Raw genomic sequence first — 24,788 nt, 5'->3', positions numbered from 1 at the left:
CCATTTTGCATGGACACATAAAGAGCCAAGTCGCATTGTTGGCACCAACTCCACGGATCTTACTGTCTCTGCTGCTGGCCTGTGGCCCTACAGGCACAGGAAGACAGGATAATATAATAAAAGTAGAATTTCACCAAATCCCATCTTACACTGGAACTCCCACCAGTGCCAGCCATGGGGTGGAGAGGAAGGGAGTTGGGTTTGTCTTAGACAGTATGTAAATATAACAGGCCTCTCCACTAAGTGGGGGCTTCTGGTGCTCCCCGCTGGGTCTGTTTACCCAACACCCTTTGGCTCCCTGGGGTTTCAGGGAGGCAAAAAAGCAATGAAAAGGATCACAAGATCTCTGTCATCTCAGAAACTTGCTTGTGTTATTTTTAAAAGACTGGTTAATAACAGGTAAGAACCAAATTTCTTCTTGCAAGTGTGTAGGAGTGGAGGCTGGTTATTTTTAAATGGATGACTAACCATCTTCACTGTTAGTGTTTTATCAAAAACAATGGAGTATAAAGTGTATCAGAGACTAAAAGGGGCAGAGTGCTGGGTCTAAGCTTGAGGTTGGCTCCTCAAGCCCGTGTCCTTGCTACATCCGTGAGCTGCGACATCTATCTTGTGGCAGCATGGGCATTCAAGTCGTGTGCCAGTCCAAGGGCACACTGCTACGCCCCTGACCCCCCAACAAAAACAGCCAGGCGCCAAGCCACAAGCCAAGTCAGTCCCTAGAGGCCCCTCCACTTGTGACTGCCAAGTGGATTTCACGTGACCCAAGCAGACACTTACCATCTCCCTTCTTCCTTCGTCCTTCTCCTGGAGTTTGAGGTGTGCAGATACCTGTAGGGGACAAGAGCAGCAGTGTGGATCAGAACAGACGGCCAGCAGCAAGACAACCTAACTCAGCGACGGCAGCCCCAGGGCCCCAGGGGCTGAGCTGCCGATGACAGAGGAAACCCACAGAGGTCCGGGCTCCCCACCTCCCTCGGCTTCACTAAGGAAGGTCCCGGAGAGCAGTGAGGCCTGGGATGCTTTCAGTCATTTCAGTGGATTCTCTGCTGGTCCCTGAGGGAAGTTAGATGTGGGCAACTGAGCGATGTGGACTCTCCAGGCTTTGGAGGCTTCAAGATCACTGTCAGGAATTTCACAAAGCCACCTGTGAAACCACTGATGGCTTGCCATTGTCCACAGTGGGAGTATTTACACCACAGAAATTGGCAAGTGGTACATAAAAGGAGTTAATTGGGAAAGACCCTGATGCTGGGAAAGACTGAAGACAACAGAAGACGGGGGCGGCAGAGGATGAGATGGTTGGACGGAATTACCAACTCAATGGACATGAGTTTGGGCAAACTCCAGGAGATGGTGGAGGACAAGTAAGCCTGGCGTGCTGCAGTCCCTGGGGTCGCAAAGAGTCGGACACAACTTAGTGACTGGACAACAACAACATACAGAGAGTCTAGTTTTGTTATTCCTGTTGTGTGGTTTGATATCCCACCTGCTAGCACACACGGGGCCCCTGACCCTGTCTGGCAAAGGCTTGAGTAGCCATCACCATGGCCAGCTTCCTGCTGATTCCTGGGACCTCGGGAAGCAAGGACTTCAGTCTCCTCCTCAGCACAGCACTGAGGTCAGAACCTGCCCACCTGGTGAGCTACTGAGGCTGCCCAGTGGCCCCGCAAGAGACTGTGGTGCAGGGGTGAGGGGCTGAGAGGCTGAGCTCCCAGAATCAGGCTGGAGCAGCCGCCAGCCATGTGACTCCGGGTGTCATGTCTCAGGCTGCCTGGAGGGTCAGAAGCAGCGCACGGAAGGGCACCACCAAGGGTTCGTGGCCAACGCGCAGGACAGGACCCTGCAGAGTACAAGGGATCCTTTCTCATTGTGCACCAGTGTGCTAACTCACCTCAGCTGTGTCTGACTCTTTGCGACCCTATGGACTGTAGCCCACCAGGCTCCTCTGTCCATGGGATTCTCCAGGCGAGAATACTGGAGTGGGTTGCCATTTCCTCTTTCAGGGGGTCTTCCCGACCCAGGGATCAAACCCAAGTGTCTTATGTCTCCTACATTGGCAGGCAGGTTCTTTGCCACTAGCGCCACCTGGGAAGCCCATCGTTTCTCATTAACTGAGAATAACTCATTTACTCAGTTAATCATTTCTCATTAACTTCACAGTATTTATCAAAGAGATCATGAAGTTCTCAAAATCAAAGTGTAATTGATTTTAATTCTGAAAAATAAATGGATTTCCCAGCAGAACCTGGAGACAGGTTAGGGGGAAGACAGAGGTGACAACAGGAGGCGAAGGTCTCGTTTTCAGAAGAAAGCGGTGACAGAGCTAGAAATCGAAGTGGAGTTTCTCAAACAAGTAACCAGGGAATGAAGCTCTGGTGGCCCCAGATGAAGGTGAAGTGACAATGCGGGAATTCACAGGGTAAGAAGAAATCATGTATTTCCCAACCTCACCATCCTATTTGCAAACTCCTCCTGAGCAGCCCATGCCCCCATGAGAATAGCCACTTGGAGGCCAGAGGGGCTACATGGTCAGGCTGCTGGGCGCTTAGGGCTGCTGGGGCAGCAGGTTAGAAGGCAGACCACCTACCCAACACCTTCTCTGCTTCTCTCTGCTGAACTGAGGATCCCCTGGAATTGCCCTTCAGCCAAAATGCTGGGCATCCACCCTTCTGCGACCCCTCAGAGAGGAAGCCTGGCCCCCTGTGTGTCAGGAGTGCAAGGCAAGACCTCTCTTGTGGAAATCCATGGTGAATGTTTGTCTACTGCCCGAGCACGAGGCAGACTAGCTGGGAAGGGCCCCAGTGTGCCAGGAGAGGCCAGGAGACCAGGCGCTGCCTTGCACCGCAGGTGAGGGGATGGCAGAGAAGCAGGCAGCCCCGTGGACGCATGCTCCATCATGGACAAGGGCTGCCCACCGACTTCCTGGCTGGGAGGCACCCTAGCAGCTTCCATAGCTCACAGCGGGTCAGTGTGGTCCCTGTCCACCTGGCACGGGGCTAGGTCACAGTCTGCTGAAAGAGTACAGACCATGCCAGGCCATCCTAGACCCTGCTGTACAAGATGCCTGGGCTAACCGCTAAACTCTCCAAGGCACCCTTTCTCGTGTGGTTGTGTAGGATTACATGTCTGATGACCTTGCTGGACTATGTGTGTGCGGGCCTGAGACCCAGAGAGTGAGCAGCAAACACGTGTTTTATACCCACCTGGCAGGCAGGTGAGTCAGAGGGACGAGACCCTCAGGGCCCTAATCCAGGCACCAGACTGCCTGGAACTTTGGCCAAAGCCATAGAACACCAATGGGAAGAAAAGACCCTCGACTCGTGGGCCTGGGACTGAGGTCACCCTGGCAGTGGCCCCCACATCAGCCAGGTCAATCACCTTCTCAGAAACCTGGCCTCGATTTTGCCATCCAGGGTCTACAGGGCCTTGGGGGGCTGCCTTGGGTGAGTCCACACAGCAAGCGGGGTCAGAACTCTGTGTGAAAGTGGGGTGCCTGTGCCACTCCGCCTCATGCGGAGGGTGGGGGGCAGATGCAGGGGAGGGCAGGGTTCAGGCGCCGCTCCGCCTCATACAGGGGATGGGGGTGGCCAGGTGTGGGGCTGCAGGCCCCAGGACACTCACCATCATGGCCTCTTGCACGGTCAGGTGTGGCAGCAGCAGGTCATCCTGCATGATGTAACAGGACACCTTCCGGAAGCAGCGCAGGTCCCGAGGGAGCCCGTTGATGAGGACCTCACCCTTCATGCCGGTCTCCCTGCAGGGTCAGCGAGAGGACGTGTCAGCCCGGCCCCTCCTGCACCGCCTCCCCCTCCTCCAAGGCTGAGGGAAGCGGGAGACCACAGCCCCTCCCAGCATCATCCAACTGGCCCAGGAGGGACACCAAGCTGGGCATGGCCGGGAAGCCCAGATCAACGCTCAGAGGAAGGAACCCCAAGAAGAGAAGGCCCAGTGTGGAAAGGGAGGGGGGAACAAGTGTGGGCCTCTCTGGGATCTCACGTTTGTTACAGGTGCCTACAGACCAAACCAATACATGGATGCTCCTACCTGTGGACATGAAGCCCCATGCACGCCCCTGGCTTTGCAGGGTTCTAAGATGAGCATATGAACAATCCTGTGTGTAGCCTCGGTTATAGCAAATCCCCCAAAGGCCAAGACTCTGCAGCCCAGGGTGGGACCACTAGGTAGGTCAGAACCAGTTCCTGAGGGCAGCATGAATCTGATGCTGACTGGGAAGGACCAGCACAGGCTCCCCGGGCCCAGGTGGCTCAGAGAAGAGGAGGGGGTCTGGGCCCTGGACCCACCAGACTAAGCAGATGGGGAGTTGCTCTCTCAGAGCACAGTGGAGGTGCGGCATCCGGGGTACGCGATGGAGACGGAGGGCACGGCCCCACCAGCCACACTCACGCCCCCACTCAGACGCACTGGGCATCTCTACTGTCCAGTACGACTCTGGTGCATCATCGCAGCCCAGGGAGGTAGAGGGAGCCACAGACATCCTGCTAGGATCCACCTTATCCAGTGCTGCCTCGCTGATGCCACGAAGAACAGAAACACAGAGAGTCTATGGAGACCAGTGAGGTTACACCTGCTCTCCAACTTCATCCAGCCCACTACTATGACCGTGGGCCCTGGGGTGGGTCCCTTCTTTCCTCCAAGGAATGGGTTGGATCAAATGACTTCCCAGGGAACTAGCCTGGGAGACCTGTCTCCAGGTTGCCGCATGTGGCTCCAGGATGGTGCTGGGCAATCTGGGCAGGAGTGTGGGTGTGGGGTGAGCTGAAAAATGATTGTATTCACCAAACATATGCTACTCCCCTGAGGCTTCCCAGAGCCTTAAAAAGTGATGGGGTGGCCCATCAAAGCCGCTGGCCCCTGGGGGACCACTGGCTGAGGGTCTGCTCACCTGTATCCAGCCAGGATGTTCATGAGTGTGGACTTTCCAGCCCCAGAAGGACCCATGATGGCCACCAGCTCTCCACTGTTGAACTTTCCAGAAATGCCCTTCAAAAGGGTCTTGTATCCTGTGAAAAAAGGATCACGTTCATTTCCAGCCATCCCAGGACATAGTGATTCTCCCCTCAGCACTATAGAGGCAAACACACATTATTTTATGTAATTGCAGAACCAAGGCCAAAGGCAAGGTTTTTCACTCCACAGCATTTATAAAAATGCTGAGTTCTGGGCAAGAAAATGGACCTCCTGTCTTTTAGGTGCCTCTGCCTACTTTCTCAGTTGCATTTCATGGGTTATATTAGCAATAAGTACCAGTGGGTGTATAATGCTGTAGCATTTACAAAGCGCTTTCCTGGACATCACCTAGGGCAGCCATCCCTAACCTTTTTGGAACCAGGGACCAGTTTGGTGGAGGACAATTTTTTTCACAAACTAGGGGGTAGGGAGTGGTTTGGGGATGACTCAAGCACATTACACTTATTGTTCACTTTATTGCTATTGATATTATTATTACATCAGCTCCACCTCAGATCATTAGGCGTTAGATCCCAGAGGTTGGGAACCCCTGATCTCAGGTACGAGGAATCCATATGACTTATCTATTTAAAATCTATATTGGTATAAATTATTTATATAGAACTTATCCACATTTGTAATTAAATGTTTCATAAGCTAATAATTCATTACTAATTGAAAGTTTATCATTTTGCAGTTATACCACATTGCTTTGGACTTTCTGCCAAATCTCCATCAAAGAGCCTTGTGAAAGGACAAAAAAAGAATTACACATGCCAGACAGAGTCACGTTACTTCTTTTCAAGCAGATGGTTGAAGATCTTAAAAGATCCCACGTGCCGCAGTGGGACCTGACACAGTCAAATAAATAAATTTTGTTTTTGAAAAAGGAATCAAATAGAGGCAACTGGATTCATCGAAGATTCCTAATTCAGAGACGCTTCTCAGTCCCTGAGAAACATTCCCAGGACATGCCCTTAAATGATCAGAATCGGGCAAACTCAGCATTCTGGTTCCCCACACAGAGCTGAAAAGGGCCTGATGAGAGGGCCTTTGGGGTACCTGACGAGCCCCTAGTCACTCCCCGGGCCCCAAACCCATGTTTACTCAAACCCCAGCTTGGGTCTAGGTCTCGGCATCTTCTCCCAGTGGCCTCTCTTCTTTCACAGATGGGAACCCCAACCCCCCACTTGTCACCAGGCGCCTCCCTGATTTGAATGGGGAGTCAGTCCCTGAGGATTTTTTAATCAGGCCGAGAGAAGCAAAGGGCAGGAAGCTTGCAGCCTTGCGACTTGACTCATTATGGGGAGTGGCGGTCACCAGGGAGGCCTGAGACAGTCATCCTGGGGGCAAGGGACCGAGTGGCAGATGGACAGGTTGGCAGGCACCTAGGAGAGCCGCTCAAGTCTGCAGGTGAGTCAGATTCTTGCCACTGGGAGGTCAGTGATGGCAGGTGGACAGACACACAGCAGGGAAGCCAAAGAAGACAAAGGTGGGGGTCAAGGACCCTGATAGGTTACACCTGCCCAGCCGTGGACACAGATAGAAGAGCTGGGGGACAGCAGGGACCCCCACCCCCCCGCCCTGGTGGGTAGAGCTCCAGAGTGGGCTCCGTCCACATGGGAGGGAGCTCTGTGGAGGGGGATCCCAGGGGACTGGTGTGACATCATCGAGGGAGTGCTAATGCCAGGCATCTGCTCAGTACCAGTCTCCTGGGGGATGCAGGTGGCTTTGGGGTTACTCCAGTGCAAACCTACCTTCAGCTCTGTGCTTCCCCAAGTTCAGAACCAGCCAACCCCTAGCTGGTCCCCTGGAAACTGGGGCTGCCTGTGGAGGTATGGGGTGGCTGAGTTGACCACCAGCCACTTGGAGGTCATGCACATTCTGGATCATGACACCTGAGGGCAGTCTTGCCATGGGGGGTCTGTGAGGCCCCTCCCCTCGGGCAGGGGCCATGGGAGCTGCTCTCTTTGGGACCCTTGAGGATGGGGTCCACATGAGGGCACTGGATAATAGTAACACTTCCAGGGAGCTCACACAGGCTGTGATGCCCATGACCAGGATGCCAGGAACAGACCCAAGTCTGGGAGCTGGGGGGAAGCGTCAGCCTTTCAGGGGAAAAGGCAGACAGACAGGGGTATAGACTGTGGTCTTGTCATTTACAGCCACCAGCTTGGAACTGGGGGTCTGACTGTGGACCCCGGGCTAAATCAACACACCTGGAGCCGAAGGAGTTATCTGCCTCCCAGCTCATTCCTAGGAGGGGCGTGGGCTCCCAAGGGGATGGGGAGGGACAGTGAGCATGTGTGACATGACACAGAGCTGGCTGGCCAAGAAGTGTCCTTGTGTGTGGTCCACCCTCTCGGGCCCCGCATTTGTATCAGAAACCTGCTTTTCTTTTAAAATGACAGACTTGTATTTGGGATTGAAGGTTTTGGAAGGGGACACTGGACTCAGAAGTCCAGGAAGCATCCACTTGCTCCCACCCTGGACCCACAGAGGCCAGGATGGGAGGACAGGGTGTGCTCTGCACTGGCTGAGGGCTGGGGAGCCAATGGGGGCACTCCTGTTAGAGTTGAGTGTGTGAGCGAGTTGGTGAACACAAATGCATCCCTGTGCTTAGTCACTCAGTTGTGCCTGACTCTTTGTGACTCAATGGACTGTAGCCTGCCAGGCTCCTCTGTCCATGGGATTCTCCAGGCAAGAACACTGGAGCAGGATGCCATTTCCTTCCCCAGGTGCATCCCTGTATTTATGTAACGAGCTCGTCCTTGACTGCAGAGTCTGGTGTCTGATCCCCATATAGAAACATGAAATTGAGATGCTCTACCCCACCCTGCTCCACCTCCCTGCCCTACTTCCAGAGGAAGCTCTGCTCGGCCCAGCTTTGGGTACAATGGATAAACCGCCTCCTCCATGTCTAGAGGGCACTTGTTTACACAGGTGCTGATCCTGGGCTGCTCTTTGGATCGGGCCGGTGAGCGCTCAGGGGACTGTAAGCACATAAACCTCCCGAGAGGAAGGGCCACCGAGGGCCCATCAGCCCTAGGCAGGGCATGAGACCTCTGTCCTTAGAAGGTCCAGCCCCGAAGGCAGGTCAAAACCCAGACCCGGGATGACAGGAGAGACGGGGAGACAGAGAAAGAGACAAGACAGAGAGATGACAGTGCCTTGGGCCCACTGATCACAGGGAAGGAAACTGCTTAGACCCTGGGTTCAGTGGGGGAGCTTTGCTAGCATCCTCAGATGGGAAGGCCTGAAGCAAGGAGATGGGGCCCAACAGTGGGAGTGTCCCTTGACCTCCAACTGCAGGAGCGCTGGAGGAAATGGGCTGCTGAGTTGGGGGGTGTGGCACTGTGGGGGCAGCAGATGGAAACCCATAGTTTCCAGCCAGCCGGGGCCAGTCTGTCTCACAGCCCTGGATGCTTTACATCGTGGGGATGTGCAGGGGGTCTTCATGGGGAAAAGGACAAAAGTACAATGTGATGGCTGGTTCTGGCTGAAAGCCTAGTCATGCCCCGGCAGTTAGAGGAAATACTATTGTTGGAAGGGTGGCTAGAGCAGGTGCCCAGGGCACGGGAGGACGGAGCATCTGCGGGAGAAGAGAAGCCCAGTACGGAGGAGGAGCAGACCCGACTGAGAATCCCCACAGCCCCACAGGCCCAAGGGCGCCCAAGGATCATCTTGCCTAGCTTGTGTTTGGTGTTCAAGAGCAGTCTGTGAGAAGCAAGATTCATTTTCCAGAGTTTTGCTTTACAAATGCCCTTGCTAAGCATGCTGTGTTTTGTAAGGAGAGCTTAAGACACACCGTAGCGTTTCAAATGATCCCGTGGCTCCACTAAACTCAGAACTGGTTGACAGACCCTGTGCCCTGCCCAGCGGGTATTAGGAAGGAAAACCATGAGCCTAAACCCATAAAGACTTTCTCCATAAACCCCACTGAGGTCATGAAAATGAAGCCAACTGGAGGTGACTTTTCCACGATCTAATCCTTTCTCCAAAATCACTGTGGATGGTGACTGCAGCCATGAAACTAAAAGACACTTGCTCCTTGGAAGAAAAGCTATGACAAACCTAGACAGCATATTCAAAAGCAGAGACATCACTTTGCTGACAAAGGTCTGTGTAGCCAAAGCTATGGTTTTTCCAATAGTCAGGTACAGATGTGAAATTTGGATCATAAAGAAGGCTGGACAGTGAAGAATTGATGCTTTTGAATTGTGGTGATGGAGAAGACTCTTGAGAGTCCCTTGGACTGCAAGGAGATCAAACCAGTTAATCCTAAAGGAAATCAACCCTGAATATTCATTGGAAGGACTGATGCTGAAGCTGAAGCTCCAACACTTTGGCCACTTGATGCAGAGTCAAGTGATTGGAAAAGGCTGTGATGCTGGGAAAGACTGAAGGCAAAAGGAGAAGGGGACAGAGGATGAGATGGTGGGACAGCATCTCCCACTCAGTGGATATGAATCTGAGCAAACTCCAGGAGACAGTGAAGGGCAGGGAAGCCTGGCATGCTGCAGTCTATGGGGTCACAAAGAGTAGGAGCAACTGAACAACAAAAACAAATCCTTTCCGAGGGGAACTGAGATACGTTCAGAACATCCACAGTCCATTCAGCACCCGCCTGGTGGGGCTGTATTTATCTATAAAAAGCGGAGATAAAGATGCTTGCTAACAGTTTGCATGAAGCAAAAACTGAAGGCTCTCAGTTATGCCTGCAGTGAGTTACTCTTACAACGTTAGCAATTCAGAAAGAGCCTGTCCGGACATTCTGCATTTGGGGAATGAAGGACACTCTGAGCAGGCTACTTCTAAAGACAGTGTCCACCCGCCAGCCGCAAACCGAATGCCCAAGGGGAGCCTGAAATCTGATACCTGCCCCCCAATGCACCCCTCCTTTTGCCTCCTGACCCCTCAGCTTCAGGAAGACATAAGCAGAGCCATCTTCTGAAGCACCAAGTCCTGCGTGTGCAATGGTGCCTGGCGTGTAGTGGTCACTGAGAAAGTGTCTATGATATTAATAATCAGAACGTGAGCTCTTTGCACAGGTGAGCTCAGAGTGATGGCCAGTACCTCAGGCACAGCCATGCGGATGTCACTTCTTTCCAAGCCACCCTCTGACATGACCAGACCTCTCTGGAGAGTGCTGGGCTAGCAGGATATGGCCAGGAGCTTGTGGAGGACCAGCAGCCTGGATGGTCTCCAAGATCAACCCACCAAGTGGGCACTGCCTTACGGACGGGCCACTGTTGCCTCTGTGTCACACACCCAGTCGTCTGTAAACTCTTACGTAACAGCAGTCAAACCGTGCATGTTATGTCACTTCCGAGGAATCCCTTTTGATGCAAATTTTACCGAAATAAAGAAAGTGTGTGTGTGTGTGTGTTAGTCACTCAGTCGTGTTGGACTCTTTGTGACTCCATGGACTGCAGCCTACCAGGCTCCTCTGTCCATGGAATTCTCCAGGCGGGAATACTGGAGTTGGTTGCCATTCCCTTCTCCAGGGGATCTTCCCGACCCAGGGATCAAACTTGAGTTTCCTACATTGAAGGTGGATTCTTTACCCTCTGAGCCACCAGGTAAACCCAACATAGAGAATACACAGAGAACAGTGAACACATCGGTAGTGTACGCATGGCTCCGTATACTTTCCGCAGACAGAACTACCCAAGGAACAAGCCCTGAGATCACGAAAAGGGATCCACAGAGCTTCTGGAGGGTCCTCAGGCCCCCTGCCATCACTTCAGTGTGGGAATTGCTTTTGAATCTTAAGTAGAACCCCTGGGCTGTTGAATTTTAATCAGGGAAACACATCTTTCCCAAATAGAGGGAAAAACCAGTAATTTCCTCCCTTGGAAATGCAGACAGCTCTCCTCTGCTATGGAAAAATTAAGAAACACCCCTTAGACCTTAGATGGGAAATTGCTCCTTTGTCCCCGCCCCCCCACCGCACATGGCGAGTGCCTGTTTGAAGGCCTGTGACCCCAGCCTGGCGGTGGGCTATCCCTCCCCCCACTTGGCCAGACAGCCAGCCCCTGGGATGAGCTAACTCTTGTCCAGAATGCACTTCAGGAAGTGAAGTGAAAGTCGCTCAGTCGTGACCAACTCTTTGCAACTCCATGGACTGATGAAATTCTCCAGGTAAGATCACTGGAGTGGGTAGCCTTTCCCTTCTCCGAGGGATCTCCCCAACCCAGGGATCAAATCCAGGTCTCCCGCATTGTGGGCAGATTCTTTACCAGCTGAACCACAAGGGAAGCCCCAAGTCAGGACAGCAGGGAGAAGCAGCGACTGACTGCTATTACATTCTCTATGTCAGCTAACAGTGCTTTAAAGAGGAACGGTGCTTGTCAACACCTCCGAGGTTCTGTAAGGCTGGATGGGTCCTGGCATGGATTTTTTCACTCTAGAAACCTGCCCCTGAAGGAGGGGTTGGGAGCAGCCCCTCACCCCTTGGGAAGCGTCAGCCCTGGGCACCCTCATTTGGGTCAGTACGGGCCAGCTCTCCGGTGTCTCCGTCTTCATGCCCCACAGCAGGCTGAGTCCCGGGTACCTCTCCATATAGAGGAGAAGCCAGGGCTCAGAGAGGGTTCATGACCTGCCTGAGGCCACACAGTGGCTGAGCAGAGAACCCAACATTCCAACCACTTCTCTGCCCAACCTCAGAGTGGCCAAGAACCTCTGCCAGTCCAGGGAAATGCAGCTGGGGGTTTCGGGCAGCTAGCTGCCCCCTCCCCACCCTCCCTCCACATGCAGGCTTGCTCCCAATGAATCCCAAGCACGTGTGTGCTAAGTCGCTTCAGTTGTGTCCGATTCTTTGCAACCCCATGGACTGCAGCCTGTCAGGATCCCCTGTCCATGGGATTTTCCAAGCTAGAATACTGTAGTGGGTTGCCATTTCCTTCTCCAGGGGATCTTCCCGACCCAGGGATCGAACTCGCATCTCTTGTGTCTCCTGCATTAACAGGCGATTTCTTTACCACTAGCACCACCTGGGAAGCCCTAACGAATCCCCAAGGTCAGCTCAATTCGGGAATGCGCATTCAGTCTGCCGTTGCATGAAATATTTAACAGAGGATGGGAATAAACACCCACCTTCCCGCCTCAAACACGAGATGCCCTTGGTCAGCAGAGGCCACGGGTGCCACCCGGGTACTAGCAGCCTCTCCCAGTGTTGATGCGGGAAGATGCTATGGGAGCCAGGCCCCCAGCCCCTCTGTGCCTCCAAAGAGCTCCCAACTTGTCCAATCACCTCTCATCCTTCAAATTCTTTTTCACTTTGTGAAACGTTCTTGAGTTTTGTTTTGCTTTGTTTTTTAAATAAAGAAAACCAAAAGTTCTTGCCAGGACGTGGGAAGCCTCTTTGGTCTGGGGGGAACTCACGCCCTGCTTCTGAAAGGACCTCTCGCTAGGAGCGGGGTCTGTCCTCCAACCCAAGTGGATGCTTCCAGGCCCTCCTTGTCATAAAACCCTCTGCTGGGGAAGAGCAACACACAGACCGGTGTAGAGGGTCTGGAGCAGTAGTGTTGCCGGTACATCGGGGTCTGCCACCCCTCAACACCATCAGGCCCCCGATCCTGTTACCTGCAGAAAATGACAAGCGGCTTGTCCTTCATCTCCAGCTCCAGGGGCCTGCTCACTCAAGTTTCATTTAACAAGCTTCGGACTTTTTAACAAGGGCTGGCTTTTCTAGGGAGATCCCAAGGTCAGTCAGTCTGTTTCCAAGCTCACCGCACAGAGGTCTGTGGTGTGTGGCAGGGCTGGAGTAGACAGTGGGTATCCTCCCAGGTGGGCTGGCTGGAAGTCCAAAGCCACAGCAGCAGCTCAGCACTCAGACCCCTCCAGGGGGTGAGTGTGCCATAAAAACACTGTGCTCAAACCACAGGGCCCACAGCTAGCATGTGTGTCAAGCTTGTGGGAGTGACTGGGCCACACAGAATAGCCTCCTCTGAGTCTCAGCAAAGAGGTGAGTCTCAGATCTCCCTGGTGGTCCAGTGGTTGGGAATCTGACTGTCAATGCAGAAGAGCGTGGGTTCGATCCCTGGTAGTATCCTGGGAAGTACCACATGTCATGGGACAACTAAGCCTGTGTGCCATAATTACTGAAGCCTGCACAACCTAGAGCCCATGCTCCACCACAAGAGAAGCCACTGCAATGAGAAGGTCACGCATCAAACTAGGGAACATCTGCATTCGGCAACGAAGACCCACTGTAGCCATAAATAAATAAATATCTTAGGGGGAAAGAAAAAAGGTGAGTCTCATCACAGAGAAGGGTCCTTGATGGACAGACAGATGCTTCCTGCAGGACAGGAATAGAACTGCCAATATTCCCTTCCACACCCCAACCCAGTCCCCTCTTAACCGCCCCCAGGGTCCCCACACTCATCAGCCAGGCTCCAGGACACTGCGGTCTGTATCCTCACTGGGAGACCTCCTCTCACACAGGAATGATAAGGCACAGACCCAACCCCTCTAGCCCAACTCCCATCTCCACACATCCAAAAGGTCAGTTTTCCAAATAAGTTTTCCCAGACCACTGTCATCACTGACCATCTGACCACCAGGGACCCCTGAAACCCCTACAGATGCCTCCTCGTCGAGTCCATCTGAAGCTACAAAGAGGCCCCTGAGCTAGCGAGGTGGGTGGGGGTGCCTTGCGCCATCTGAACATGGCTGTTGGGGATTCCATGTAGAAAGGGAGGCAGGAGGACACTGGCAAGGAGCCAGCAGCTCACATGGAAATGAGGGCCGGGGGCCTTCGAGCAAGTCCCCATTTCTGGGCTGTCTTTCTATTTGTTCTTTCTGCTAATGGATATTTTCCCACCATCAGCTCCTCGGCTCCTTGGCAGAGCGGGGGTGGGGGCACAGGGAGGGTGGGCACAGAAACTGGTCACCTGTCCTGCCCCTTGCTGTCACCTCTGACACCACCAGTTGGCAGGAGGAGATTTGGATCCAGGTCTTTAATCACCGGGACTCGACATGCGCACCTCCACGTACCCCCTGCCCCCTGAAAACAACAAGCTCTTGGATATTTCGGGCAGCTCTTTTTAATGCTCACAACTCGAAAAGGACCACAGCAAAATCATTCAGAGGGAACACGAGGAAGGGCGAATGGGGACTTGCAGGCACCTCCTGGTTTCAGCACAGTTCATGTGTCACCTAGTGGCAAGACCCTGGCTTGTCAAGTGCTGACAACTCACATCTCAGGCCCTTAGGAAGGAGTCCGGTCCCAGCTCAGCCACCATCGAGCTATGGGATTTGGGCCAGCTCCCAGAAACGCCCACCGCCCAGTCTCTGGATCCCACCTTGGGGTAGAGGTTAAGCGTCCACTCTAAACATGAGTGGCCAGGTCACCAGCTTTACCCGAGAGGTGACACAGGGTCCTCACCTTCCTCCACCGGCTCATCCAGGAAACCCTGATCCTTTGCCCTTCCTGCCCTGTGAGCCCTGACACGACTGGTGTTAACAGAATAACACACCCAGATACCATGACCCTCATGTAGTGGGACTGACTGCATGGAGGGAAGCTCCTCTGGAAGCCATGACTGTGGGCACCAAACGCAGGCACAATTGCCCGATGGATGCAGAGACATGGTTCCAGCAATCTTGCCAGTCCACAAGATGAGTGACGTTAGGAGAGCAAGGGGCTTCTCTAATATCTCAGTTGGTAAAGAATCCGCCTGCAATGCAGGAGACCCTGGTTCGATTCCTGGGTCGGGAAGATCCACTGGAGAAGGGATAGCCTATCTCCTCCAGTATTCTTGGGGTTCCCTTATGGCTCAGCTGGCAAAGAATCTGCCTGTAATGTGGGAAACCTGGGTTCAATTCCTGGGTTGGGAAGGTCCCCTGGAGAAGGGAAAGGCTACCCATTCTAGTATTCTTGCCTGGAGAATTCCATGGACTGTATAGTCCATGGGGTTGCAAAGAGTTGGACATGACTGAGCAACTTACACTTTCACTTTAGGAGAGCAAACAATGGCTGACTCCTCAAAAGCCACACCAGCTTGGGTCACCTCCATTGTTCCCCAGGCCAACATGACGCCCCCACCAGGGAGGCCCCTAGGAAGTGCTCCTTGAATGACTGGTCAGATGGCAGTGATGACAGGGCTCAAACCCTGCAGACTAGGTGTTGGCAACTCATCTCTTTAAGGGCTAGATCATCAATATTTTAGGCTCTGCAGGACACACATCCTGTCACACCACTCAGCTCTGTGGTCTTACCACAAAAGCAGCCAGATGAAATGAATGGATGTGACAACATTCGATGAAGCTCTACTTACAGAACCAGGAGGTGGGGGGAGGGGTTTGGTCCCCAGGCCATTGTTGCCAGTCCTGCCCTAGGACCCTGGAGTACCAGCCATGCCACTTCTGGCCTCGTCATCCCTCTGGGAAGTTGGAGGAAGGCCAGGTAAGGAGGGGGCACAGTTCTGAGGGAGATCAGGAGAGTCGGGGTGTGCCCGGGAGGAAGGCATGCACTCTACACCCAGAAGCGAGGAAGAGCACTGCCCCGAACCGCAAGTTGCTCTGGAGGGCATGGGTCTCCAGAATTCTAGAATGAACGAGGCTAGCTCAGCCAGCACGAAGGGTGACAGTCTGTGAGTATGCCAGGTGCTAGGAAGGCTTTGGGCTGGCTCTTCTCCCATTCCTCCCAGACTTCCCACCATGCTGCCCCTGTCAGGAGTACCACCGGAGCTACAGCTTCGAGGGCCACCTGCAGGCCCCTCATCAGAAGCCCTGAGTGTAGGCACTAGCAGCTGCCTTAATCCCATGACCCTTCTTTGATAGGACGTCCCAGCCCATGTCTCCAAAGTGCACCAGGAATAGCAATGTCACCCACAAGTTGACATGTGCCATCTGTCTTTACAAGGGTCAAATCAGGAGCTGCTACAGCTGCTGACCATCAGCATCCACCAAAGGAGTTCAGGGTGGAGATGAGGAACACAGCATCAGTGCTCTGGGAAAAACTGGCAGAACAGGTCTTCACATAGTTAGATATTTTCAGGACAAGATTTTTTTGAGCCCAATTCTTTTATCTCCTTGTATCTAGAAAAATGCTAAAATCCTTTCTGGTGACAACTGTTCCCCATGACTAGCAGAAACCTTCTGCTAAAAATACATGGTCAACTGCATATACTCACCTTTCACCAAAATTACATACATACTGACCACCTCCCCTGACTCTTTGGAGCAATTTCTCAGAGCTGCCTGAGACGCTGTCTCCCAGGCTATAGTCCTCATTTTTCCCCAAATAAAACTTAACTCATAATTGTCACATTGCGCTTTTTTTTCTCCAGGTAACAGCAGAACCATGTTTAGAGCAATCCCCAACTGCAAGCCCCAGAGTAGTTTTCATGCCCAGATCTTGGAGACTCGGGGTGAGGAGAACTCTGGAGGGAGGGATGGGTGGGTGGGTGGAGGGAGGGGTGGTGGGATTCACGCTCTGTCTCATTGTGGAGGTAGAATCATAATCTCCATGGATGTCCACATCCTAGCCCTTGGCATCTGTATGTTGTCTTTGCAGATGGAATTAAATGAAGAATATTTAGACTGAGAGATTATTCTGGATTACCCAGGTAGGGGGCTGGGTGTGATGGTCCAAAATCATCACAAGGGTCTTTACGAGGGAAAGAAGGAGGCAGGTCAGAGGCAGTGGCAGGAGCCATGAAGATAGATGCGTAGAAAAAGAAATTTGAAGATGTTACTCTGTTGACTTTGAAGGTGGAGGAAGAGACCATGGGACTAGGAACCAAGGTGTCTCCAGAGCAAGATAAGGAAGGAAAGGATTCTTCCCTGAAGCCTTCAGAAGGAAAGAAGGAACACAGCCCTGCTAACATTTTAATTTTAGATTCCAACCTTTGGAATTTTCAGGTAGCAAATTTGTGAGGTTTTTTAAAAAAGTTTTAAATAATGTTTTTGACTGAACTGAAGGGCCTGTGGGGATCTTAGTTTCTCAACCAGGAACTGGATCCTTACCCCCTCCAGGAAAAGTGTGGAATCCTAATCTCTGAACCTCCAGGGAAGACCCACAGATTTGTATGTTTTTAAGCCACCGAGTTTGTAGTCATTTCCATCAGCCATGGGAAATGAACACGCCCACCCTCACACTGCCCACACCAGCAGCATCCCTGCCAGACCCAGGGGACCACTTCCCTCTGAAGATAACTCCTACGTGAACATTATGAAGAAGCTACACTTCTCAGCCGGCAGACATTCACAAGAGGCAGTGTCCTGAGAAGGAATATTCTGGAAGTGATGAGAGCTGCTGTCTTTCAGCTTTCCCAGGGGTCCTTCTCCAGTCCACGGTCCTTCTCAGACTCTCCTGTGCAGCCCACGTGGGCATGAAGCCTGGTTACATCATCTCCAGTACAGGTTCTTTCATGATGAGGTTAAAGGAGCTGATTACATGCCGTGCAATTACATACAGAAAGAAAGATAATCGGCCTTGGAGCCTCCCATGGGGACCTCTGGAAAGGAGGGAGCACGGTGGTAGGAGGAAACCTGGGCCTCACGTCTGGCTGTGCTCATGGCTAGAGAGTGGCCATGCACAGGCTTCCCACCATCTTGGCCTCAGTTTCCCATGAGGAAAGAAAAACTTAGACTTCTCCAACTGAGTCACGTGGGGCTCTCTTGCTGAACCAAATGTCAGCTGAGGTTAAGGGGCAGGCTCCTACCAAAACAACCAAAGGTCCTGACATAAGGGCCAGAGACACCGAATTCCATCTGCAGACACAATGCTCACAGCAAACACTGATGTTGAGGTCACCAGCCTGCAGAGCCTAGCCCAGAATCTTGTCTCAATCTGAAGCAGGTCTTTCACTTCAAAGAGATGTTTTTCCGTTGGTTCTGAACACTGACAACTAAAAAGAAACAAGGGAGCCCAAGCAGATTATAAAGGCAATAAACCTAGATCATTATTTTCAAATGGATGTGTGCCTTCAATTATTTTTTAACGGTAAAATTTTGCACAGCAGACTCACAGAATCGTCAAGTGAAACATTTTTTAGGTCTGCCAGACAAAACTTGCCTAACCCCAGGGCATTGCCTCATGCCACAGACATCAGTGATCCCCCACTGCCCAGAACTGAGCTCGTTGACTGCATATTTTCTCTGCTGCGAGGCAGAGACATAGGCAGACATTCCTACTCAATGGATGAAAATAAACGTCAATATCACGGGATGTGAAAATTACAGCAATCAAAGGACTGTCTGATCTGGTGAGCATGGAATCCTTCTGGATCCTTCTCCATGCTTGGGAACCAGGAAGGGGAAATGGGATGAATGGTGGGAGAGGGAAGTGGGGTGAGGGGAGACCCAGAGAAGGCATGTGTGGGCTAGAGGGGCTGCCTCGGTGGCTCAGGAGAGGACAAGTCGTGTTCTGATTGGTCAGTCACCTCTGGAAGTGAGTGTAAACGTTCCCTGTGCTTGCCAGTGTTATCCAGTGTGCCTGACTGTGGGGAGCAATTCAGCCCATAGCACAAGCTCCTTCATCTTCGAAATCTCCTTTGCTGGGGTGATGACTTCACTCACTCCTGCTGTGCAGGGAGGCACCTGTGGACTGCAGGCATTTCAGTGGTCAGTTCAATCATACCCTTAAGTGTGTGAAATTCCTCTTGACCACAGATTGAAACACGTGCCAGTTTCTGAAGTGTTCGATCCAGTGTGGGAGGCAGTGAGCGCAGTGGGCAGGTGGCCCGAGTGAGATGTCTGTCGGAGTCTGGACGCCCCTGCATTGTCTTTCTCAGGGTCACTATCTTGTCCTCACGCTGCCTTGCCATAAGCTTTGGGATGAGGCTGCCTAGAGGAGCAGGATGGATGGAGGGTCCCAGCTCATCCACCCCCAGCACCCAGCAAATACTAGCACATGTCCTGCTAACTCTGCCTATCTCTTCACCAGCCCTGTGTCTCTTTAAGGATAACTCCATAAACACCAAGGAATAATTCAGACCAGATGCTGACTGGAAAATACTTCTGCAGAGCCGCCAGCCCCATGGTCCCAAATATCACTGGCATGTGGGGTCTTCCTGGAGCTTTGAAAGCTATTCTGATGGAGTCAGTCTGGCCCCAGTGGCCCCTCCACCACCTTGGAGTTTGCTGTGTGACCAGGACAAGTTGTTTCAGCTTCCAAGACCCATTTTCTCACCTTGATCTTCAAGGTGTTTGTGAAGACGGAACGAGACCATGTGCTTGAAGGGCATCCAGAGAAGGTAGGGGTGCCCTTCCAGCAGGTGGGGGCTGGAAGGAGTGGGCGAGCTGCAGCTGCAACAGGCACAGAACGCGCCTGGTGAACCGCAAGCCACCGGACAGCGGCCTTGTCACCTGAAGAGGGACAGCTGGGCCACCATCCTCATTCACGTGGACTGAGGACCCTGTGTGCATCCTGGTGCATCTGCAGGGAAGGGGCACCCAAAAGAGCATCCACCCCAGGGTTAACATTCTGGATCTGGTTGCTCAAGCCTGTGATCATTTTCAATGAGCCAGAGCCCATTCCTGGAATGCTCCAGAAAGCCTCTAAAGGCTGCTAGGTACAGAGCCCAGTCAGCCCCTGTGAAGAGGAACCTTGACCCCAGCCTCCCTGGGAGCAGGCCTGCCTCTGTTTACACTGTGAGAACTGCTGATTCTCAGTGGGTCAGGGTCCCGGACAACACTGCTGGCACACTGCAGTGACATCATTTCCTGTTGCCAGGCTCTATGGGTCATCTGGAATCACAGCCCCCTGGAGCCAGGACTCCTGGGCTGGGTGCTCAGGGAAGCTGTGATGTCAAGAGAACAATGTGCTATGCACCTCCAACATGTACACACATACACACCATGCACACACATGCACATACCATGTGCACACACACATGTACATGCACATACCATGGACACACAGTGTGTACACACTGTGTGCACACACACTATATACATGCATATACCATGTACACAGGGCACAGAAATCGTGTACACACACATGTACGCACATGCCATGCATGCGTGTGTACACACATCATGTGCACACACCATGTAAAACACACATACACACATTCCATGTACACACATGTACACATCCCATGTATATACATGTGTACACACACCATATATATACACATACCACATGTATATACACTATATCATGTACTATACACTATACCATGTATATATACACATCATATACACACACACCATTCACACACACAGCATGTACACACACCCCATGTACATACACTGTATACACACACATACCATGTATACACACACACCATTACACACACACCCCATGTACATACACCTGTGTACACACACCATGTACTCACACATACACCATGTACACACACATACCATATGTACACATACACCATGTACACACTGTGCGCATGCACACTATATACACACATATACCATGTATACACAGTGTGTGTACACACACTATGTACACACACACATGCCATACACACACACACCGTGTACACACACTCCCGTGTTCCACAGTTGGTCAGTACAGAAGCCCACTGGCAGAGGAGCCCCTGCCCCAGTGCAGACGGCGGCCGTCACACCTGCCTGTCAGGCACGAAGCAGTTCTCCATCACTGCAGTATTTTTATCCTTCTAAAAGCAGAACTGATCTTTTTCACAAGCTTCTAAACCTGCTAGAACATTGAAGAAAAAAAATCCTTCTGATGACTTAAGTTATGCCAAAAGCACTGATAAGGGTGCCAAATAAGCTCCAAGTGTCACATCAACCTCAGACTGAAATCAACAAGCAGAACCATTTCTACACCCAAGGTCATGACTTTCCTCTAGATGCCAACGTTGACAAGAGGAGCCCAGCTACACCCCTCCCCACCTCCCCTGCTCCCCTTTCCTTCCCCTTCAGTCTGGTCTTGGGGTTCAAAGGGACTCATGGTGAGAACAGACTGCTTTGTTCTCCAGACCCTTTTCCTCCCTCTTTGAGAGTATGCTCAAGGCAAAAAGTACAAGGTCCGTTTTCCCAGACACCGATGACAATTCCTCCTTAACCCTGCCTGCTTCTTACCCTAATGCCCAAGGCCTAGCTCATCAGTGTCTCACTTTTCCTTCAGTTCAGTTGCTCAGTCATGTCTGACTCCTTGTGACGCCATGAGCTGCAGCACACCAGGCTTCCCTGCCCATCACCAACTCCCGGAGCTTGCTCAAACTCATGTCCACTGAGTCAGTGATGCCATCCAACCATCTCATCCCCTGTCACCCCCTTCTCCTCCTGCCTTCAATCTTTTCCAGCATCAGGGTCTTTTCCAATGGGTCAGTTCTTTGCATCAGGTGGCCAAAGTATTGGAGCTTTAGCTTCAGCATCAGTTCTTCCAGTGAATATTCAGGACTGATTTCCTTTTTAAGTACTTTTCCTTATTAAGGGGCAAAGCTACACACACCACTCAGACCTCTTCTTGTTTTTTGCATCTGAAGTAAAAGGGGACTTTTTTTTGCCCACAACAATATCAGGAACCAGGCCCGGGAAACTGGGCCTAAAACTGTCCAAATGGACCTAACCACATGTGACAGTTTCTGAGTCTGGGGGAAGGGACTACTTGTAAAATGAGGACATTACTGTTCATTCCCGAACTGTGTAAACAGCACATCTTCATCTGCCACCCTCAGTGGGTGTCGTGGCAGGAAGTCCATTCTGCCTTCGGAACAGCTGCTCGAATTGTCAGGTTGTGAACACTGACCCCTGGGCTTTAAGCAGGTGCTCAACCCTGGAAGTCAACTGGGCAACAGACAAGGCGGCAAGTTTTCTGGATGGTTTCCCCAGGGCATGACTTTAAGAGGCTTAAAATGGTCCCCTGACCACAGCTCAGCAATGCTTTTCATCCTTGTTTCCTCAGAACCTCTCCCTGCATCACCATCCTAATCTCCCTCCTGTTTCGGAGTCCCTGTCATTCTGCCTGCCCCGGCCTCCCAGCATCCCAATGCCCCAAACCTCAGCAGAAGCGTCCCCTCACCCTCCTGTCTGCATGGGTTCTGAATTTTGGTGGGCGATTATCACGTCAGTAAGTATGCAAAACACTGCTCTGTGTCCACAAGCATCCCAAAGAGCCGCCCATAGCTTCCTCTCACTCCCAACTGCACAACAAGGTTGGGAAATCCACCAACTTAAAAGGCACCCCCACAACACAGGGCTCTTTGCCCGTCCTTCAAAGCCCAGCCACTCGGCAGATAGTGACAAGTCAGGGGCCACTCGACAGAGTCACTGAAATGCGGTATCCTGTTCGTGTTCCCCAGAGAAAAGTCACAGCACCAAGGGTGGTGCCCAGCTGCTGCCACGCGGGCTCCTGGCTTGGGGACAGTGGGGCATTGACTGCACCTGCCCCGTGGGTCCCATCAGATGGAAGTTTCTCTCCTTACTGTGGATGGCCGGCGGTGGGGGCGGGGAGGCCGGGGCTCTTCAGTGGGGGCGGGGCTCGTGTAGTGAACTGTGTCCCAGGCCTTCCTGAGCTGAGTCCGCATAGTTCTGGCTTACTCTCCACCCTCCAAGGGGGCTGGGTTGCTCTCCCCACATGGGCACCTGCACATCCCTGCTCTGGTCTTATGACCTGCTCTGAGCACCTGCCCTGGCAGACACTGGGGTCTTGGCTCCTCACCCATGGAGTGAGTGGCTGACAGGCCCTCACCCACCCTTGAACCTCCTGCTGGAGCAGCCCTTGATTCAGGGCAGAGTAGGCGCACTCCCTGGGGACGAGCTGCCCCCAGGCTGGGATCTAGGTTTAGAGGCATCCTCTGCTGCTTCTCACAGGTCCGGCTACATTAGTCTCCAAGAGCTGCTGTCACATGCAGGCACGTGGGGACTTTGGAAAAGGCAGAGCACACAGGCAGCAGCCCCAGCACAGAAGACCCTTCCCCTGCCGCCCCCAAGCAGTGGCCCCCGAGCCTCACTCACTGCCACCACCACCTGGCCTGGGATGACATCAAAAGTTGACCTTCCCTCCAATGACTTCCCAAACCCTGACCCTGGAGTGAGTTAAAATCTAAGCGTGTGTGTGAGTTACTTTGTCATGTCCAACTCTTTGTGACCCCATGGACTGTAGCCCTCCAGGCTCTTCTGTCCATGGGATTCTCCAGGCAAGAATACTGGAGTGGGTTGCCATGCCCTCCTCCACGGGAGCTTCTCAACTCAGGGACTGAACCCACGTCCCTTCAGGTCTCCTGCATCGGCAGGCAAGTTCTTTACCACTAGCGCCACCTGGAAAGCCCCATGAGTATGAATTAGTTTGATTCTCACCAGAGCCCTATGTGGTACAGACTTTAATACCCCCATTTTATAGAAGAGAAAATTGAGACATGGAGAGCTAAAATAGTTTTCCTAAGGTACCATGACTAACAGGTGGGAGGCCAGAATGTAAACCAAGCAGTGGGCTGCTAGCCTAATTCTCCGCTGGAGATGGCAAGCTGGTGAGGCTTAAGAAAGAAAAATAAATGAAGACACACGTCATGCCATGCCTGATCTCAACCATCTGGAACTGTACTATCCCCTTGTTTTTGTCTCTATTGTATGACATTTGTATTTATCCTTAAATAAGTTTGGTAAGTTTCCCATGGTTTTGGAATTTATATAAATGTGTTATAATGTGTGTATTCCAAGAATTGCCCCTTCTCCAGCTCCACTTTATTTTTTTAAATTATTTATTTATTTTTGGCTGTGCTGGGTCCTCATTGCTGCGTGGGCTCTCTTCTCTAGTTTCGGCAAGCAGGGGCTACTCTCTGGTCTGGTGTGCAGGCTTCTCATTGAGGTGACTTCTCTGGCTGTGGAACACAGGCTGGGCGCCAGAGGACAGGCTCAATAGTTGTGGCGGATGGGCTGAGTTGGTTCATCTGATTATCTGATTTTTTTTTAACGTATTCTAATCTGGTTACATGAGGCTTTAATACTGACAGTAGAATCATCAGTATCTCAGTCAGAACAAAATAAATACATGCATGTAAGATACAAATTTAGAGGTGGCGGTAATAGGGCGGGATCTCAAAAGCTGGTTTATCTCAAACCAAAGGTCTTTCAACCTGGGCTTTCTCATCTATCAAATGAGAAGATTGGACCATTGCAATCTTTAATAGCTTTTCCGAACTTGGAAAAAAATACTCGTGTGTAAACATGATCACACACGGATGCATTTATAAACACGAGCACTAATCTACGCACCTGCTATTGTGTGTTGAAATGTCATTTCTTCTCTCTGCAAGGCAAACTGATGGAGAAGAAACACAAAAGCTCAAGGAATGGCATTCATCCCTTTATGTCAGTGAGGACAAGCTGTGACTGATGACTCTTCCCATAGCCAAGGCAGCTCTGGTTACTCTCTTTGCACTGCCCTGAGCTTCATCTATGAAAATATTCAGTCGCAGGTAAGTCATTAGGACAGTTTTACTGTTTCGCCAATATCTTAGGTGAAAACTGTCTCGATAGCAGTAATTCCTTTCAAAGCTATTTTGTGTCCATTGATGACTGCTTTCCCTCAAGAAACAGCCCCTGTAAAAGTCCCTACCTTTATTTCTCTGAAGTGCCTGGATGGCAAATTCAGTGCTGCCCCCTTGAAAGTCTGGGAGCTGACAGGAGAGCCCGTGAGGTGCCCAGAGGTGGGTGTGCCAGTGATGTCTGCCTCCTGGCCATCATTCCCTGTCCCCACCACCCACAGCTGCTGCCTCCTCCCGTGACAGGTGTTGGAACGCTCCGGCCCGGGGCCATGTCCTGAATCTTATTCTGGGCCACTCCATGGAGGAGAGACGCAGGCAAGGTGTCTCAGTCTGTCTCACCGGCACTTTCCCCGCCTTGAGCTCCATCTGCTGGTCGTCAGATCTCCACCAAGA

General features: G+C 52.0%; 1 protein-coding gene across 3 annotated transcripts in view; it reads right to left on the bottom strand.

Annotated features, from left to right (window-relative positions):
* Positions 1-24,788, bottom strand: part of ABCG1 (ATP binding cassette subfamily G member 1) — a 62,816-nt gene that overhangs the window by 13,836 nt on the left and 24,192 nt on the right. For all 3 annotated transcript variants that reach the window (XM_068965226.1, XM_068965214.1, XM_068965220.1), the window contains 3 exons: positions 4,907-5,024; positions 3,625-3,757; positions 781-831 (listed from right to left, as the gene is read on the bottom strand). In XM_068965226.1, coding sequence (XP_068821327.1) covers positions 781-831; positions 3,625-3,757; positions 4,907-5,024 — 302 coding nt within the window. The remainder of the gene's footprint in view (positions 1-780; positions 832-3,624; positions 3,758-4,906; positions 5,025-24,788) is intronic.

Source organism: Capricornis sumatraensis, chromosome 1 (genome assembly GCF_032405125.1).
Source record: "Capricornis sumatraensis isolate serow.1 chromosome 1, serow.2, whole genome shotgun sequence".
Taxonomy (NCBI): Eukaryota; Metazoa; Chordata; class Mammalia; order Artiodactyla; family Bovidae; genus Capricornis; species Capricornis sumatraensis.
The sequence above is the reverse complement of the archived record's forward strand: the minus strand, read 5'-3'. Positions and strand labels throughout refer to the sequence as shown.